The sequence below is a fragment of the Spea bombifrons genome, chromosome 13 (genome assembly GCF_027358695.1).
Source record: "Spea bombifrons isolate aSpeBom1 chromosome 13, aSpeBom1.2.pri, whole genome shotgun sequence".
In the NCBI taxonomy this organism is placed as follows: domain Eukaryota; kingdom Metazoa; phylum Chordata; class Amphibia; order Anura; family Pelobatidae; genus Spea; species Spea bombifrons.
In genome coordinates, this window is record NC_071099.1 from 20,702,315 (window position 1) to 20,722,689 (window position 20,375).

The 20,375-nt window shown below is 53.3% G+C and overlaps 1 protein-coding gene across 1 annotated transcript; it reads right to left on the minus strand.

The window, feature by feature from the left end:
- Window positions 1–8,343: 8,343 nt before the first annotated feature.
- Window positions 8,344–12,139, minus strand: CACNG5 (calcium voltage-gated channel auxiliary subunit gamma 5). Its single transcript, XM_053453544.1, has 5 exons — window positions 11,919–12,139; window positions 10,223–10,309; window positions 9,509–9,649; window positions 8,950–9,095; window positions 8,344–8,845 (listed from the first exon to the last, which is right to left on the minus strand). The coding sequence occupies exons 1-5, from the start codon at window positions 12,124–12,126 to the stop codon at window positions 8,588–8,590; spliced, it is 840 nt and encodes a 279-aa protein (XP_053309519.1). The 5' UTR covers window positions 12,127–12,139; the 3' UTR covers window positions 8,344–8,587.
- Window positions 12,140–20,375: the final 8,236 nt, after the last annotated feature.

The window sequence follows — 20,375 nt, forward strand, 5'->3', positions numbered from 1 at the left end:
CACAGAGCTTACAATCTCACGCACGGCCCACAGAGCTTACAATCTCACGCACGGCCCACAGAGTTTACAATCTCACGCACGGCCCACAGAACTTACCATCTCACGCACGGCCCACAGAGCTTACCATCTCACGCACGGCCCACAGAGCTTACCATCTCACGCACGGCCCACAGAGCTTACAATCTCACGCACGGCCCACAGAGCTTACAATCTCACGCACGGCCCACAGAACTTACCATCTCACGCACGACCCACAGAGCTTACCATCTCACGCACGGCCCACAGAGCTTACAATCTCACGCACAGCCCACAGAGCTTACCATCTCACGCACAGCCCACAGAGCTTACCATCTCACGCACGGCCCACAGAGTTTACCATCTCACGCACGGCCCACAGAGCTTACAATCTCACGCACAGCCCACAGAGTTTACAATCTCACGCACAGCCCACAGAGCTTACCATCTCACGCACAGCCCACAGAGCTTACCATCTCACGCACGGCCCACAGAGCTTACCATCTCACGCACGGCCCACAGAGCTTACAATCTCACGCACAGCCCACAGAGCTTACCATCTCACGCACAGCCCACAGAGCTTACAATCTCACGCACGCCCCACAGAGCTTACCATCTCACACACGGCCCACAGAGTTTACAATCTCACGCACGGCCCACAGAGCTTACCATCTCACGCACGGCCCACAGAGTTTACCATCTCACACACGGCCCACAGAGTTTACAATCTCACGCACAGCCCACAGAGCTTACCATCTCACGCACAGCCCACAGAGCTTACCATCTCACGCACGGCCCACAGAGTTTACCATCTCACGCACGGCCCACAGAGTTTACAATCTCACGCACGGCCCACAGAGCTTACAATCTCACGCACGGCCCACAGAGCTTACCATCTCACGCACGGCCCACAGAACTTACCATCTCACGCACGGCCCACAGAGCTTACAATCTCACATACGGCCCACAGAGCTTACCATCTCACGCACGGCCCACAGAGCTTACCATCTCACATACGGCCCACAGAGCTTACCATCTCACGCACGGCCCACAGAGCTTACAATCTCACGCACGGCCCACAGAGCTTACCATCTCACGCACGGCCCACAGAGCTTACAATCTCACATATGCCCAGATGTCCTGCCTCATACTATTTGCGATCCCTGTCCCAATATTCTCGTTGTGAGGCAGCAAGGAAATTGGGGAGGAAAAAAGCGTTACACGTCACATTTATGTTTTATTTTTTGTAATATTCCTGATGTCACCGCACGGAGCCGCTAAGGCGATCGGGTCACTCACCCCCCCCCCCATTTGTAATAAATTGCACCTCGGTGTGTAATATCTACTTTATTATATACAATGCATCAAAGCCTGTCTCGAGTTGCTATAGTAACAGCCCTCTGCAGTGATATTGGGAGGCAGGAGCGGATGCTTGTTGCTTTCTCACAATGTGTTCATGAGTCTTCCGGAATCCGTTTTTCCTCCCCGTCTGGTTATTCTGCCCTCAGCTTCCCGTCTCACGCACTTTAATCTGGTTCGTCTGTGGTAATGCGACTATAGAGCGATACCGAGTATCCACGACCTCGGCTGTCAGCAGAGGAAGAGCTCCTTAAAACTTCTTTCAATAACAATAATGTTACGTGTGGGATTATTCCGCCTCGTGGAAGCTGAGACCGGGGGCAGCCTGTGGCAGAGCCAGCGTTATCAGTTTTCCCCTCCCCTTACAAAATCGGCTTCAACCAGTGACTTAACAAATGGGGAGAGATAAGTAAGTGAGGAGGAATAATCCTGCTGCTCCTGTGGTACATGCGTGTTGGAGGGGGTTTCTAATACATATATGTTGCAGATTTTGACCTGCGGCCTGCATGCTATTTTCCTCTTCCCCGCTCTGTCGCCCCCTGCTTTCCTCTTCCCCGCTCTGTCGCCCCCTGCTTTCCTCTTCCCCGCTCTGTCGCCCGCTGCTTTCCTCTTCCCCGCTCTGTCGCCCCCTGCTTTCCTCTTCCCCGCTCTGTCGCCCCCTGCTTTCCTCTTCCCCGCTCTGTCGCCCGCTGCTTTCCTCTTCCCGGCTCTATCGCCCCCTGCTTTCCTCTTCCCCGCTCTGTCGCCCGCTGCTTTCCTCTTCCCCGCTCTATCGCCCCCTGCTTTCCTCTTCCCCGCTCTATCGCCCGCTGCTTTCCTCTTCCCCGCTCTATCGCCCCCTGCTTTCCTCTTCCCCGCTCTATCGCCCGCTGCTTTCCTCTTCTCCGCTCTATCGCCCGCTGCTTTCCTCTTCCCGGCTCTATCGCCCCCTGCTTTCCTCTTCCCCGCTCTATCGCCCGCTGCTTTCCTCTTCTCCGCTCTGTCGCCCGCTGCTTTCCTCTTCCACCTCTATCGCGCGCTGTTTTCGGCGGTCTCGTCACGTGGCTGTCTCGGGGTAGATGGTAAACATCTCTGACAGTAGTGACCTTTAAATTCCTGCCGCTGCCTCCGACCTCTCCGGCGATCTCTCTAATTAGCGCGTTTTGGAGGCTGCCGTGGTCCGTGGCGAGGTCTTCGTCCTGCAGATCTGCCGCTTCTATGTCGTTTTGTTTATGGTGATAACATGGGGGCTTCCAGGGGCCACATTGTGAGCGGGGAGCTGTGGGCCCAGGTGCAATCCGCATTCCAGGCCAAACCCGGCCATCCATCAACGATACGAGCGGCCGGCAAAATACAGCTCCTATTGTTCAGCTCCGTCGGTGTCGGCTGAGAGGAGGATCGTTGAGATACTGCTTTGGTGTCATATTAAATACAGGGTCGCTCCAACGGTTACTCCATGAATTTTGGAGTGCTAGCGATAGACGTGGTGGGCAAAGATAGTCGTGAAAGGGCAGGAAGGCCCAGTCTAACTAGTACACCATCTGTCCAGTATAACCAGTAGCGATGGCCGTCGTCTTCTGTGGATGCAGTCCAGGGGTTCATTAGTGGGAATGTGCCGTTAGTCTGCCGGGTGAGAGGTATCCGCGTTATCTCTGGCTCCCCACTTTGCCTCTCCTGGTGGCCCCGGCAGACGGTTTCGTGGAGACTCAACACCAATCAAAGTCCCGGCTTTATTAACGGCTATAAATCACACTTACCGGGAACCCGCGGACACCAGGGAACTGGAGAAGCCTTCAGTATCTATCATGGTGATGGGACGCTGAAGCCACGGGCGTCTCCTCCAAGAGCCGCCGTCAGGAAGAAGCCCCCGGAGGTACCGGTTACTAATAATGGTTCCTATTACTGCTTTTAATTCAGAGTAATAGTCGTGATAAAGAATCTTTTAATCCGGGGATCTTTTTGTATGCGTTACAAACTGTCTCTGGAACCTTCCGTTCTCCATCATCTCTTCGGCTTCGCATGTCTTTGCCATGGCGGCTCCTGGCAGGAGGTCTCCGTTTAGGATGGATTTAGTTCCATAGAGGGACTGCCATTCCTGAATTGGGACATTTGGAGGAATAATCTAGAACACGAGATGGACGTTTCAAAGACATAATTATTGCCCTGGCGGAGCCACTTTCTGCTACCATAAGCCTGTTTTTTATGTTGCTGATCACCGGGGGAGACGGCATCTTGTCAGTTTTGGTAAAAATCACCATAAAGGAAGAAGCCTCGGCTGCACCCCCAGCCGGTCCCACTCCCTGCCGGGCTACACCACCAGCCGGTCCCACTACCTACCGGGCCACACCACCAGCCCGTCCCACTACCTACCGGCCAGCCGGTCCCACTCCCTGCCGGGCCACACCACCAGCTGGTCCCACTCCCTGCCGGGCCACACCACCAGCTGGTCCCACTACCTACCTGGCCACACCACCAGCCCGTCCCACTACCTACCGGCCAGCCGGTCCCACTCCCTGCCGGGCCGCACCACTACCACCGCACCACTACCACCCTGCCGGGCCGCACTACCGGGCCGCACCACTACCACCCTGCCGGGCCGCACCACCAGCCGGTCCCACTACCTACCGGGCCACACCACCAGCCCGTCCCACTACCTACCGGCCAGCCGGTCCCACTCCCTGCCGGGCCACACCACCAGCTGGTCCCACTCCCTGCCGGGCCGCACCACCAGCCGGTCCCACTACCTACCGGGCCACACCACCAGCCCGTCCCACTACCTACCGGCCAGCCGGTCCCACTCCCTGCCGGGCCACACCACCAGCTGGTCCCACTCCCTGCCGGGCCACACCACCAGCTGGTCCCACTACCTACCGGGCCGCACCCCCAGCCGGTCCCACTCCCAGCCGGCCAGCCAGTCCCACTCCCTGCCGGGCCACACCACCAGCCGGTCCCAATACCTACCGGCCAGCCGGTCCCACTCCCTGCCGGGCCGCACCCCCAGTCAGTCCCACTACCTGCCGGCCAGCCAGTCCCACTCCCAGCCACTGCCACCCCTAGCCTGTCCCTCTCCCTGCCGGCCGCACTTTGCAGGATGACAATGTACAAATAAGCCGCGCATTCCGTTCCCGCAGCCACGTGGCGATTGTGTCAGATGACCGCCGGATGCGTCTCTGCCAGCAATCGGCTCCGTTTGAAATGACGTTTTTGGTAATAACTGGGAGGCGATGAGATGATTTCCCTGGAAACATGCGCTGGACGCATCACTTGCAATCTCCATCCTGCTCGTTTGAATGCGACCCAGAGACCCTGTGATCTGGCTTTTTTGTGCCTGAGAATGAAGGCTCCTTGGGGGCCGCTGTAACACTCTGTAACACTCTGTACCTTCAACTAATATCACACCGAATCCTGGGGGGAGCCGTAGCGCCCGTCCTCAGCTGGGGGGGGAGCCGTAGCGCCCGTCCTCAGCTGGGGGGGGTAGCCGTAGCGCCCGTCCTCAGCTGGGGGGGCCGTAGCGCCCCTCCTCAGCTGGGGGAGCCGTAGCGCCTGTCCTCAGCTGGGGGAGCCGTAGCGCCCGTCCTCAGCTTGGGGGGGGTAGCCGTAGCGGGGAAATAGAGTCTCATTTTTCAGTATTTATGAGTCTGTGTAACGGGATCCCTTTATTTTCTTGTCTCGCCGCGGCCTGTGAGGGTATAATTCGGTCTCTGCTGCCCTCCTCTGCCATATCGGAGACGCTGCACCCTCCACATTTCTCCGCTTCCTCTTCCCCCGTTATTAATGATGGCAGAGAGAAAAGAAATGAAAAAATCTGATGTTCAGGCGCTCGAGGGGGGGGTTCAGGTGCTCGGGGGGTTCGGGTTCAGGCGCTCGGGGGAGGGTTCAGGTGCTCGGGGGGTTCAGGTTCAGGCGCTCGGGGAGGGGGGTTCAGGTGCTCGGGGGGTTCGGGTTCAGGCGCTCGGGGGTTTCGGGTTCAGGCGCTCGGGGGTTTCGGGTTCAGGTGCTCGGGGGGTTCAGGCGCTCGGGGGGGTTCAGTTGCTCGGGGGGTTCAGGTTCAGGCGCTCGGGGGGGGTTCAGTTGCTCGGGGGGTTCGGGTTCAGGTGCTCGGGGGTTTCGGGTTCAGGCACTCGGGGGTTTCGGGTTCAGGCGCTCGGGGGGTTTGGGTTCAGGCGCTCGGGGGGGTTCAGGTGCTCGGGGAGGGAGGTTCAGGTGCTCGGGGGGTTCAGGCGCTCGGGGGGGGTTCAGGTGCTCGGGGGTTTCGGGTTCAGGCGCTCGGGGGTTTCGGGTTCAGGCGCTCGGGGGGTTCGGGTGCTCGGGGGGTTCAGGCGCTCGGGGGTTTCGGGTTCAGGTGCTCGGGGGGTTCGGGTTCAGGCACTCGGGGGGGTTCAGGTGCTCGGGGGGTTCGGGTTCAGGCGCTCGGGGGTTTCGGGTTCAGGCGCTCGGGGGTTTCGGGTTCAGGTGCTCGGGGGGTTCGGGTGCTCGGGGGGTTCAGGTTCAGGCGCTCGGGGGTTTCGGGTTCAGGTGCTCGGGGGGTTCGGGTTCAGGCACTCGGGGGGGTTCAGGTGCTCGGGGGGTTCGGGTTCAGGCGCTCGGGGGTTTCGGGTTCAGGTGCTCGGGGGGTTCGGGTTCAGGCGCTCAGGGGGTTCGGGTTCAGGCGCTCGGGGGGGGTTCAGGTGCGCGGAAGTTCTGGGCAGTGTAAGTATTATTATTAAACTGTATTATGTGAAGCGTGCAGGAACCCCCCCCAGGGGCAGATTCTATATCTACACATATACAAACACACACACACACATACATACATACATACATACATACATACACACGCACATATGCATAGACACACGCACATATATACAGGCACATACATACATACACACTCACATATATACATACACACTCACATATATACATGCATATATATATGTGTGTAACGTTTGCAAGAACATTTATCCCGCTGGTACACGACACGTTCCCTCTCTGGATCTTATAAAGCGCGGCGGAATCACCCTGGGCTCTGATGCGTTTCTGTGTGAAAGAGTTAAGTGACTGCCTTTGGAAGTATTAAATCCATAGCGCAGCGAGATTAGAGCGCAGACCGTGACCTAGATTAGCTAACCGTGTACCCAGGCGCCCGCGCTTTCATCTCCGCCATGCGCAGAGTCTGAAACGTGACCTACTTCTGCTTAATAAAACCCAACCTTAAGACTTCCTCCGCTCCCAGTCCCCTCGTCATGTAAATTTCATGGGGGCATCTTTCATGTTACCATCTGTAGCGTGTGCTGGGAGGACATGCCTTCTCGCAGTAAATCAGCGTGACTCGGGCCTCGCGGTAACGTATTCTCACACGGGTTAGCGATTCAGTCAATGTCTCGGCTCGATGTCGCTGGGTGATGTGGCCAAAAAATGGCGTCAACACAGCTCGGGAAGCGCGTAAGGCTCTCTTACGAATTAAGAGAGGCGAAGGTTCCGGGTGGTTCTATGTAGGCACCTGCGCTCTAGAACTGGGTAAGGGAGCATGTTTCTCTAACAGCCTCCAAGGAGCGGCGCCATGGCGTGCAGAGAGCCCATTAAAGGGGTTTTATTGGGAATGTGGCACGCGGGCCGAGAGAAACGGATTAAACCTCCCAACCCATGAAAGGGTAGAAAACGGCTTCGTATTCAGCAGTCTTATTTTGCTCGTTCCGTAGGTTTGTAGAAAGGCTTCCAGCCTGCGGACTTTGTATTCAGGAGTATTATTTTATGTAGAGAAGGAGACTGAGGGAGAGCGAGAGCGAAAGACTATGGGAAGGAGAGCGAGAGACTATGGGAAGGAGAGCGAGAGACTATGGGAAGGAGAGCGAGAGACTATGGGAAGGAGAGCGAGATACTATGGGAAGGAGAGCGAGAGACTATGGGAAGGAGAGCGAGAGACTATGGGAAGGAGATCGAGAGACTATGGGAAGGAGAGCGAGAGACTATGGGAAGGAGAGCGAGAGACTATGGGAAGGAGAGCGAGAGACTATGGGAAGGAGAGCGAGAGACTATGGGAAGGAGATCGAGAGACTATGGGAAGGAGAGCGAGAGACTATGGGAAGGAGAGCGAGAGACTGAGGGAAGGAGAGCGAGAGACTGAGGGAAGGAGAGCGAGAGACTGAGGGAAGGAGAGAGACTGAGGGAAGGAGAGCGAGAGACTGAGGGAAGGAGAGAGACTGAGGGAAGGAGAGCGAGAGACTGAGGGAAGGAGAGCGAAGGATAGGAAGCGATCAGTGAACAATGTCCCTGATGTCAGGAAACGCCGGTCTGTTTATTTACTGAAATATTTACAGCAATTTGCGGTTTTTGTTATTTTTATTGCTGAAGGTTTATTTGAAACATTTACAATGTACAGAATCTATACGTCACATATATATCTATATATGTCACATCGCGCCGCGGAATTCCCTCCGTTATCCGTATATTCTGTTTGAGATGAGACTCGGCGGATGGCTGTCGCAGATACTGTGCAAACATTACAGAGATCCTATTCTATGTTCTGAAATCCAGATAAAAGCGTAGACTTTGGGAGTACGAAGGAGCACAGGGTCACTGGCCGGCGCGCTTCTTATCCCTAATATCCAGTCGCCATGTCGCCCGGTAAAGTAACGGCGATCTGTGAGGCACCCGCAGAAAGCATCAGACACAATATAACATCCCACGCCTCGTGCCGAATGCTTGGAGCGAGCGAGCACTAAACATTAAGAACAGATCTAGTTATCACTACCCCCCCATCTGTATCTACATCGATAAGAGCAGCAGAGCGATGGCTCGCTGGGTTCACACGAGTGGCTTCTCACCAAACCTCTGAAGTCCCTGTAAGGGGCAGGAAGGTAGCAGCTGACCACGTACTTTCCAACGGTTCTACCCATGAATGACATCATCTGGATGTGGAAGAGTTTGACACCCGACACATGGTGGCTGAGATGGACGTTGCCGGCCGGACACGCGAGCTGAGATGGATGTTGCCGGACACGTGACTTCTCCTGGTCCATTTACAAGTCATTAAAAGAACACTTGGCTTACAGGGATGGTTTAACTAGTCTAGCGTGGGGCCACCACGCTGTTACCGTAGCCAGGAATGCACATGGCTACCAATGTTATCTGACAAAGGCCTAATATCAGTGATCGGGCGTTACACATATAGAGGGAAGGGGCTACTTCGGGTGTCCGCACAATGTCCAGCAGGGGACCGATAAGTCTTCTGGAGGTGGCGGGCCCCACACTATCAGCAAGGCGATGAGGACATTTGGTCATAGTCTGGACACTTGAGCAACGCCGGGTAGTTGGAGTTCATCTGCAGAGAAGCCTCGCTGGAGATATCGGACGGACTGCGGCCTCGTACCCAGGCCTCGGGGTGCAGGAACTGCCCGGAATAATCAGAGCAGTTACTCAGGCGTGGCCGGTAAAACCCTGGGTGAGGCCTGTAGGCGTCCTCGGCCGTGTACCGTTTCATGAATAGGTAGACGGACATCACGCCGGCGCTCTGCAGGAGAGAAGAGAAGCCGTTAGAGCGTCGGACTGGAGGCCGACGGGTGCGTTCAGCGCCCCTACATCGATGCGTTGGGTGAGGGACACGACCCCAATTACCTCGGTCAGCAGAAATGATATGGCCGCAAAGGCGAAAGACCAGCCGTATTTGTAGCTAAAATACGTCTCCGAGTCTTTGGTCCTGTTAAGGATCTCGTCGTTAATGCTCGATATGTAGAGGACGAGGCCCACGACCAGAGACAAACCTGCAAAAGGAACAGAGAATTCCACATTGTCCCCCAAACCACCGTATAACCAATAACGTTACAGTCACGTCCCACACATCCCTCTATATAACGAGCCTCGGAATGGGATTCCCTTCCATTGGCCCCCGCGGGCCCCGGGGCAGGACTGAGCCTTCCATTTTCATTTAAATCCACGCTTTCTACAGCACAGAACACGCTTACTCCAGAACACGCTTACTTACGGCAGATGAAGATATAAATAAGTGGCTGAGGGGGAGGTGGACCACCCCCAGATAATGCCCCGCCACTCTGGCCACAGAGCCCCCAGCAGAGGCAATCGATTCCATTAAATACAGAATTCTTACTGAAGTGCGGAACTTCGGGTTTATCTCAAGGGGGAGACGCATAAAAATAATACGATGCGGTGTACAAACCAGAGAGAATGAAGAAAATCCCCGACACGAAAGCCAGAATGGTCCGATGGGGCCGAATGTGCCCGACGTTATTCAGTATAAAGCCGATGAACATGAAGAACAGGCTGACCAGCGGGAACGGGGTGGCCGAGCGGATCATTTCTAAAGAAAAACAATGGAAAGTGAATTAGTGACCCTGGATAACGGACAGGTGCTGGTGAGGTGGCCCTGGCTGACGGTGAGGATGGCCCTGGAGAACGGGTGGGTGAGGGTAGCCCTGGATAACGGGTGGGTGGCCCTGGATAACGGGGCGGCTGCCAGTGGCCCTGGTCAACGGGCGGCTGACGGTGAGGATGGCCCTGGAGAACGGGTGGGTGAGGGTAGCCCTGGATAACGGGTGGGTGAGGGTGGCCCTGGATAACGGGTGGGTGAGGGTGGCCCTGGATAACGGGGCGGCTGCCAGTGGCCCTGGTTAACGGGCGGGTGAGGGTGCCGGTGGCCCTGGATAACGGGCGGGTGAGGGTGCCGGTGGCCCTGGATAAAGGGCGGGTGTTATGTACCCTGACAATAGGATGCACACTTGCAGCATCTGGAGCAGTTTGCGTGATTACGGGCTTTTGTCTGTAGGTCTGACCCTACGAAGCACACTTGGGGGTGGATATTTACTGGGGGGGAATCGGCTCCAGCAAACCCCCATCCCAAATTCTCTCCTGCTTCTACGTTGCACCAACTTACTTAACACGCTGACCGTGGACTCCGACGTCATCTGGACATTCATGGGCATAACGTACTCGATAGTGAAACAGCGGCCTCGCTCCTCCCCTGCAAACAGATTTCCATCACTGACTCCCACTACTACAAGCCGCTTGCCTCCTGCCCAGCTGGGTGTAAATAGATAATGAGGTGTGTGAAATTCAGCCATTCCCCGGGGCCCACGAGCCGCCCCACCGTTTATAAATTATAAAAGGGGCTTTTCGTGTTTGATCTGAAATAAGGCAGCAGGTGAAAGAGAGCAAGAAAGGAGGGCCCCTCCGGCCATATCTGCTATTATTATATAGATCGACGTAATCTCGCCATGTCTGTTATATAGATCGACGTAATCTCGCCGTGTCTGTTATATAGATCGACGTAATCTCGCCGTGTCTATTATACAGATCGACGTAATCTCGCCGTGTCTATTATACAGATCGACGTAATCTCTCCGTGTCTGTTATACAGATCGACGTAATCTCGCCGTGTCTATTATACAGATCGACGTAATCTCTCCGTGTCTGTTATACAGATCGACGTAATCTCGCCGTGTCTGTTATATAGATCGACGTAATCTCGCCGTGTCTGTTATACAGATCGACGTAATCTCGCCGTGTCTGTTATATAGATCGACGTAATCTCGCCGTGTCTGTTATACAGATCGACGTAATCTCGCCGTGTCTGTTATACAGATCGACGTAATCTCGCCGTGTCTGTTATATAGATCGACGTAATCTCGCCGTGTCTGTTATATAGATCGACGTAATCTCGCCGTGTCTGTTAAATAGATCGACGTAATCTCGCCGTGTCTGTTATATAGATCGACGTAATCTCGCCGTGTCTGTTAAATAGATCGACGTAATCTCGCCGTGTCTGTTATATAGATCGACGTAATCTCGCCGTGTCTGTTATACAGATCGACGTAATCTCGCCGTGTCTGTTATACAGATCGACGTAATCTCGCCGTGTCTGTTATATAGATCGACGTAATCTCGCCGTGTCTGTTATATAGATCGACGTAATCTCGCCGTGTCTGTTATATAGATCGACGTAATCTCGCCGTGTCTGTTGTATAGATCGACATAATCTCGCCGTGTCTATTATACAGATCGACGTAATCTCGCCGTGTCTATTATACAGATCGACGTAATCTCGCCGTGTCTATTATACAGATCGACGTAATCTCGCCGTGTCTGTTATATAGATCGACGTAATCTCGCCGTGTCTGTTATATAGATCGACGTAATCTCGCCGTGTCTATTATACAGATCGACGTAATCTCGCCGTGTCTGTTATACAGATCGACGTAATCTCGCCGTGTCTGTTATATAGATCGACGTAATCTCGCCGTGTCTGTTATATAGATCGACGTAATCTCGCCGTGTCTGTTATATAGATCGACGTAATCTCGCCGTGTCTGTTATATAGATCGACGTAATCTCGCCGTGTCTGTTATATAGATCGACGTAATCTCGCCGTGTCTGTTATATAGATCGACGTAATCTCGCCGTGTCTGTTATATAGATCGAATCCCCACAGTAAAGAAACGTATTACCCAGAGTCCTTTGCTGTAGCGGTACTATAAACCCCTCTATCGGCATACAGTTACCCACGGTCCCTTGCTGTAGCGCTGCTATGGCATAAGACCCAATATCACCGGCTTCCCTCCCGTCTCTGTTACCTGCCAGGAAGCAGACTCTCCACAGGCCGGAGTGCAGGGACATGGTGACGTCCATGGTCTGGTTTTGGGGGAGGATGTTGCCCTCTTCCAGGTACAGCCAGTAGTCTGTGCTGACTGCAATGCCCAGCAGCCCCAGGCTGCACACGGCAAACACGCTGCTGAGGAGGGTCAGGGCTCGTCTGCTGCAGGCCCCCATCCCGCAGAGCATCAGATCCGAGATGGAGCAGGAGAAGACCTGAGGGGGCACAAGACAGAGCTCGGCTGCGATAAAATCACCTAAAAGCGTCACAACTTACTGGGAGACACGAAGCTCAATTCAGCAGGAAAAATCCTTAACGGGAACCGCAAATATATCACCGTAATGCCGCGCTGGACGGGTAAAGCTTTGCCGCTTTATTCGCGTAAATTAGAACATCCCATATTACATCCCCTCATTAATATTACACTATCAAATAGTACATCCCCTCATTAATACACCATCTCATATTACATCCCCTCATTAATAATACACCATCTCATATTACATTCCCTCATTAATATTACACCATCTAATATCACATCCCATTATTATGACATCCTCTCATATTACCTCCTCATTAATAATACGCCATCTCATATTACATCCTCTCATTAATAATATACCATCTCATATTACATCACCTCATTAATAATACGCCATCTCATATTACATCCTCTCATTAATAATATACCATCTCATATTACATCACCTCATTAATAATACGCCATCTCATATTACATCCCCTCATTAATAATATACTATTCCATATTACATCCCCTCATAAAGAATATACCATCCCATATTACATCCCCTCATTAATATTACACTATCAAATAGTACATCCCCTCATTAATACACCATCTCATATTACACCCCCTCATTAATACACCATCTCATATTACATCCCCTCATTAATAATACACCATCCCATATTACATCCCCTCATTAAGAATATACCATCCCATATTACATCCCCTCATTAATATTACACTATCAAATAGTACATCCCCTCATTAATACACCATCCCATATTACATCGTCCCCATTAATATTACACCATCTCATATTACATTCCCTCATTAATAATACACCATCTTATATTACATCCCCATTAATATTTTACCATTTAATAGCACATCCCTTCATTAATAATACACCATCTAATATTACATCCCCTCATTAATAATACACCATCTCATATTACATCCCCTTATTAATATTACACCATCTAATATTGCAATATAATGAGGGGTTATAAAAACAGATGGTATAATATTAATGAAGTATGTAATATTAATGGGGGATGTAATATTGGATATTATATCCTCATTACTATAACACCATCTAATATTGCACCCCCCATTAATATTACACCATCCCATATTACATCCTTCTTGTTAATATTACACCATCTTATATTACGTCCTCCTCTTAATATTACACCATCTATTATGTCCCTGTTACGATTACACCATTTAATATTATTTTCCCGTTAATCTTACACCATCCCATACTACACCCCCCATTAATCTTACACCATCCCATATTACATCCCATCATTAATATTAATGAGGGGATATAATAATAGATGGTGTAATATTACACCATCCCATAATACATCACCCTCTTATTATTACATCCTCTCATATTATGTCCTCCTCATTAATATTACACCATCTAAAATCACATCCCCCATTAATATCACGTCATATTACATACCCTCATTAATACTACTCAAAGACATTGATCCAGTTATTAGCGGATGCACCATAATCGGTGGGAAATGGAGGGAATGGATTCAGACAAAGAGTAACATTACAGCTCCTTTCCCACACACAGCGCCGTGCCGGAGAGAGGGGCAAATTATAGGCTTCCATCCATCCATCCGCACTGTGCAAAAACCCCTGAGGGAAGCTAGCTGCCGGAGCGCCTCTCTGGTGTTTAGAGGGTTAAACGTGCCCACAACACAACAAAGATCAGGAGGAATGAGGGTCCAGTGGCCCCATCGCAGCTCACCTCTCATTGGCTGGAAGTGATACTGACCGAGCCACAACTGTTATGGGAAGAGCCCAATGTTTTAAGAGAGTCGGTGGGTTTCACATCCTTCTTGGATTTAAAGGGTTTAGATGCATTTGGGCATCCAGGGCACCCTCTGTGAGGATGTAGACCGGATGTGTTAGAGCCGCCTTTGAATGTCAATAGCGCTGTAGCGTCCTCGCTGACCCGCGACGTTAGCCAAGCGTTTTAAAAGCCTGTCTGAATGTGAAGTGCTTGCGGCAGGAAGGAGGCTCTCCCGACGGCTGATTGCAAACTCTGATTGCAGTCGGTGGCTGGGCGCGATTACTGACGGCGAGCGGCACCCGAATCCGCTCACGTACTCAAAAAGTGTGTTCGATTAGACAGCGAGGTCCTTTCCCTCCCCAAATCCCGGGATAAGTGGAGCCACCGCTTCTTCTGCTCTGTTACGGTGAACATTTGGTGCTTATAATAAATGAGACCGCACAGCAACTGCAGGCAACCGACAGGTATTGACTATACCGGCTTATTACATCAACGCGACCTGGACCACAAAGAGCATCCCACGCTCAAAGCAATGTCCGCAGGGAGGTCCACGTGTAATGGGGGTTGTTCAGATGCATGTCCACGTTACTGTTGGTCAGCCATGTCTACCGGCCACGTTATTGTTGGTCAGACACGTTTACTGTCCACGTTACTGCCGGGATTATCTCCATGCATCGTGTATTTTGTTTGTGTTGCACGTAGACTGACGGGTATTGCTTAATGATACTGATAGCACGGCGTGGAGCGGCCCCATCGGACAGATTCTATGGGCTGGTGGAGCCGGATGCCAGAAGTTACCGGTGTTCCCACGCGGTTATGGTTAGGACTGGCCCAGACCGGCGAGTTTATGGGGAATCAGCGGCCTGCTGTGAGATTATTATTATTTATTGTTTTATATAGCGCTGTACACTGACTAAATCTGTGAATTCCCACGGACTGAGACACGGGAAGATCACGCACAGCTCTCCCAACATATATGTTCTGCTTTCAGGTCCGCTGTCTTCGCGGTTCATATGGCAGAGAGGTTGGGTGATGCTTCAATAAACTTCATTGCATGTCTCAGACGCGTCGGGGAGCAGTGATCACGGGCAGTACACGGAATACCGTCACGTATTGGCAGCGGCGCGGTGCTGGGTAAACTGGGAGCACGATGGGGTCAGGCAGGGGAAACAAAACCCCAGGCAAATAATGGACTACTACGTTACTACGCATCGCTGTGAGCTCAGCGGGTGACATCATTTTATTAAAATCCAAAGGAAATGTTTCTGAAAAACCGGCCCATTCGGCCCGTCCACTCGGTATTAGTCTCTACCACTTCTGCTGGGAGGCTGTTCCCCTCTCTATATTCAGCCATGTGTCTATTTAAATTCCTGTTTTTGTCTCTCTGCACTTGGTGTGCAGTCCCTGCTCAGCGTAGTCCTGCGCGACTCGCCGATACGTTCAATTCCTGTCCGCTTTACAGTTATTGATCCGCAGCAAGTTTTACGTAAATGAAGATCTTTTGGGCGTTCGCCAGAAATGGGTTCATGTGACCAAAGGGGACTGTTCAGCAGGGAAAAGAGAAACGGTACGCAGTGCTGCGCACACTGCCAGCCCCTGTAATCTGTATAGAAGAGCTGCGCACGCTGCCAGCCCCTGTAATCTGTATAGAAGAGCTGCGCACGCTCCCAGCCCCTGTAATCTGTATAGAAGAGCTGCGCACGCTGCCAGCCCCTGTAATCTGTATAGAAGAGCTGCGCACGCTGCCAGCCCCTGTAATCTGTATAGAAGATCTGCGCACGCTGCCAGCCCCTGTAATCTGTATAGAAGAGCTGCGCAGGTTTCTAATTCTCAATAATCTTCTGTGCTTCGCATTAATGCAACATTATGATTGTAGGATTTAAGCCCCTCTCCATCTCTCCTCCTCTCCATCTCTCCCCCTCTCCATCTCTCCCCCTCTCCATTCTCCCCTCCCCCCTAGCGGATTACATTATGGTGGGACCCGCTCTGGGCATTGAATGAAAGTTTCCCCCCTTGATATTTGAAGTCGGGTACCGCTGATGTAAGGAACCTGCGTGCAGAGAAAATAACGAGTTTGGGACAAAGAACTGCGAAGGCAGAATGTGCGGCTCTGGCAATCGCATCGCGTGAAAAGGCCCCGGGAGGCTCCATCGTCTCCAGTGACTTATAGGAGAGCCCAAGCAGACGCACTAATGTCACTTTTAACATCATCTGGGTGACCTCACTTAGAATCCTTCACTTATAGTCCGGTACCGGAGACCATGAATTCAGAAAAATAATTTACAGAATATGCTACACGGTCTTGCTAACAAAACTGAGAGGGTGGTAGATAAGTGGAACAGCCTCCCAGCAGAAGTGGTAGAGGGTAATACAGTGAGGGGATTAAACATGCATGGGATAGACATACGGCTCCTGAATCTAAGACGAGACCAACGACTGATTAAGGTTTGAGCAGGAGAAATGAGTGACTAGGGAATAGGATTTAAAGTGACACTGCCTGCAGCAAAGTCTGTGTACCCCCTCATACAGACTGAGCGCGCGGTGTACCCCCTCATACAGACTGAGCGCGCGGTGTACCCCCTCATACAGACTGAGCGCGCGGTGTACCCCCTCATACAGACTGAGCGCGCTGTGTACCCCCTCATACAGACTGAGCGCGCTGTGTACCCCCTCATACAGACTGAGCGCGCGGTGTACCCCCTTATACGGACTGAGCGCGCGGTGTACCCCCTCATACAGACTGAGCGCGCAGTGTACCCCCTCATACAGACTGAGCGTGCGGTGTACCCCGTCATACGGACTGAGCGCGCTGTGTACCCCCTCATACGGACTGAGCGTGCGGTGTACCCCCTCATACGGACTGAGCGTCCTGTGTACCCCCCTCATACAGACTGAGCATGCGGTGTACCCCCTCATACGGTCTGAACGCGCGGTGTACCCCCTCATACAGATTGAGCGCGCGGTGTACCCCCCCATACAGACTGAGCGCCCGGTGTACCCCCTCATACGGTCTGAACGCGTGGTGTACCCCCTCATACAGACTGAGCACGCTGTGTACCCCCTCATACGGACTGAGCGCCCTGTGTACCCCCCTCATACAGACTGAGCACGCGGTGTACCCCCTCATACGGTCTGAACGCGCGGTGTACCCCCTCATACAGATTGAGCGCGCGGTGTACCCCCTCATACGGTCTGAACGCGTGGTGTACCCCTTCATACGCTCTGAGCTTGCCGTTTACCCCCTCATACAGACTGAGCGCATTGACCGCACACAAGGGCTTACCTGGGTGAGGTGGGACAGGCAGGTCTCCCGGGTTATATTCTGGATAAACTTCCTGGATTTTCTTTCTGCCAGGAACCAACTGCCCCGAAGTAGCAGGCGGCAGCAGCGCATGGGAGGGTGGGCAGCTGGAAGAGCAGGGTCCTGGCTGTGTCCTGTCGGGGGCCGTATCCTTATGGCATGAGACTGTCCTGCTCTCTCTCTCGCGCGCGGTCTGTGTGGCTTCCCAGCTCTGCACATTACACAGAGCGAGCTCCTCCCCCGCCTGCCGAGAGACCCCACACTGAGGGCTGGAGCTGCACGCAGAACAGCCCCGCTCAGGGCATTTACAATAAACAGTGTACCCCCTGTGCCCAGCGGTGTATGTGCCAGGAACTTATAAACCTTTTTCAAGAGGACTTAAGGGTGGCAGTCCCAGCTTAGACACTATGCGGAATTGGCAAGGATCTGGTTACAAGAGCTGACACTCATCATGCTATCATCTGATTCCCCCTACTCCCTCTTTAGCATTTGGATACTCTGCTCCAGATCTGCCTCCACTCCCATCACACACTGTGCCTGAGCTGCCTCCACTCCCATCACGCACTGTGCCTGAGCTGCCTCCACTCCCATCACGCACTGTGCCTGAGCTGCCTCCACTCCCATCACGCACTGTGCCGGAGCTGCCTCCACTCCCATCACACACTGCGCCTGAGCTGCCTCCACTCCCATCACACACTGTGCCTGAGCTGCCTCCACTCCCATCACACACTGTGCCTGAGCTGCCTCCACTCCCATCACGCACTGTGCCGGAGCTGCCTCCACTCCCATCACGCACTGTGCCTGAGCTGCCTCCACTCCCATCACGCACTGTGCCGGAGCTGCCTCCACTCCCATCACACACTGCGCCTGAGCTGCCTCCACTCCCATCACACACTGTGCCTGAGCTGCCTCCACTCCCATCACACACTGTGCCTGAGCTGCCTCCACTCCCATCACGCACTGTGCCGGAGCTGCCTCCACTCCCATCACGCACTGTGCCGGAGCTGCCTCCACTCCCATCACGCACTGTGCCTGAGCTGCCTCCACTCCCATCACACACTGCGCCTGAGCTGCCTCCACTCCCATCACACACTGTGCCTGAGCTGCCTCCACTCCCATCACGCACTGTGCCGGAGCTGCCTCCACTCCCATCACGCACTGTGCCTGAGCTGCCTCCACTCCCATCACGCACTGTGCCGGAGCTGCCTCCACTCCCATCACGCACTGTGCCGGAGCTGCCTCCACTCCCATCACGCACTGTGCCGGAGCTGCCTCCACTCCCATCACGCACTGTGCCTGAGCTGCCTCCACTCCCATCACGCACTGTGCCTGAGCTGCCTCCACTCCCATCACGCACTGTGCCGGAGCTGCCTCCACTCCCATCACGCACTGTGCCGGAGCTGCCTCCACTCCCATCACGCACTGTGCCGGAGCTGCCTCCACTCCCATCACACACTGTGCCGGAGCTGCCTCCACTCCCATCACACACTGTGCCGGAGCTGCCTCCACTCCCATCACACACTGTGCCGGAGCTGCCTCCACTCCCATCACACACTGTGCCGGAGCTGCCTCCACTCCCATCACGCACTGTGCCGGAGCTGCCTCCACTCCCATCACGCACTGTGCCGGAGCTGCCTCCACTCCCATCACACACTGTGCCGGAGCTGCCTCCACTCCCATCACGCACTGTGCCGGAGCTGCCTCCACCCCTACAGTCAACTTGTTTTCATAATTCCTCCCAAATACCATCTGATAATGAGTCAGCCATTCTATCCACCCCAATATACTACCCTATCCCCCATGTACCCCAACATACCCCCCCAGTATATTATTACACAACGATATACCACAGCGTCCCCTTTAACTGCCTATATACACCGCCCCCCCATGTGCTGCTGGTGGTCCTGGGATTAAGTGGTTCCACTTAGCATTGTCTGTAGAGAAAGAGTTAAATCGGTGACATTGTCACCATCGTCACAACATAATCAAGTGATTGCAGAGCGCGAGATTTCCGGGAGCTTCATCACTTCACGGTCTCCGGGCCGGTGCTCATGGAGATTATTCTGTGAATACTAACGACCTATACATTATCCGGGGTTGGTGAATAAACCCTGTAGACTGTATTGTGGGTGCATCTGCTTGGTACTGGAAGAGTTAAGCCTATGGGCCCCCGGCTCCTGTGTGTGATAAAGGGGGTCTTTTCACCTGCACTTGCCCTCCACACTGAGGCAGATTCAAACCAGGTAGGGGATGATACATCCATTGTGTTTCTGTCTAGAGGATTTTTTGTTACCATAGCAACCACAAAGCAGCCCCCCCAATCTTTATCTTCTGCCCCTTAAAATACTGGCTGTTTCATTTTCAGCTCCAGCAGGCGACACAGTGTGAGCCCGGCGTGTTTTGTCTGCAAGACGGACCCTTTACCTGCCGCGGACCACCACATGTCCAAACCCCAGAATTTATACAGAAATCCAGAACATGCCGGCAGGTCGGCCCCCGGCATTCCCCTCAGAAATAATTACCCCCGATCCTCCCTTCCGTTGTCACCGCCAGATGATCTTTACATCCCAAATGTGTTATTTTATATTTATCAACATTAACCTGCGGCTGCCGCTCTCCCCCATCCCTCTAGTTTGGTTAGATCGCTTGCCCCTTGGTGTGTCCCACCGGGAGCGTCTCCCCCCACCCCGTATGTTGGGGTCTTCGGTGCGGCTTCGCGGGGTATTATTTCAGTTCCTCTCTTTCAGGCCCTGTAATTGGAATGAGTAAACTTTCAATTCTTTGGAGAGCGAGTCCGGTGCTTGGGGGGCCGCGGTAATTCCAGCTCCAATAGCGTATATTAAGGTTGCTGCAGTTAAAAAGCTCGTAGTTGGATCTTGGGATCGAGCTGGCGGTCCGCCGCGAGGCGAGCTACCGCCTGTCCCAGCCCCTGCCTCTCAGCGCCTCCCCAATGCTCTTGACTGAGTGTCCCGGGGGTCCGACGCGTTTACTCCGGGTCTATTTTGTTGGTTTTCGGAACTGGGGCCATGATTAAGAGGGATGGCCGGGGCATTCGTATTGTGGTAGATAAGTGGAA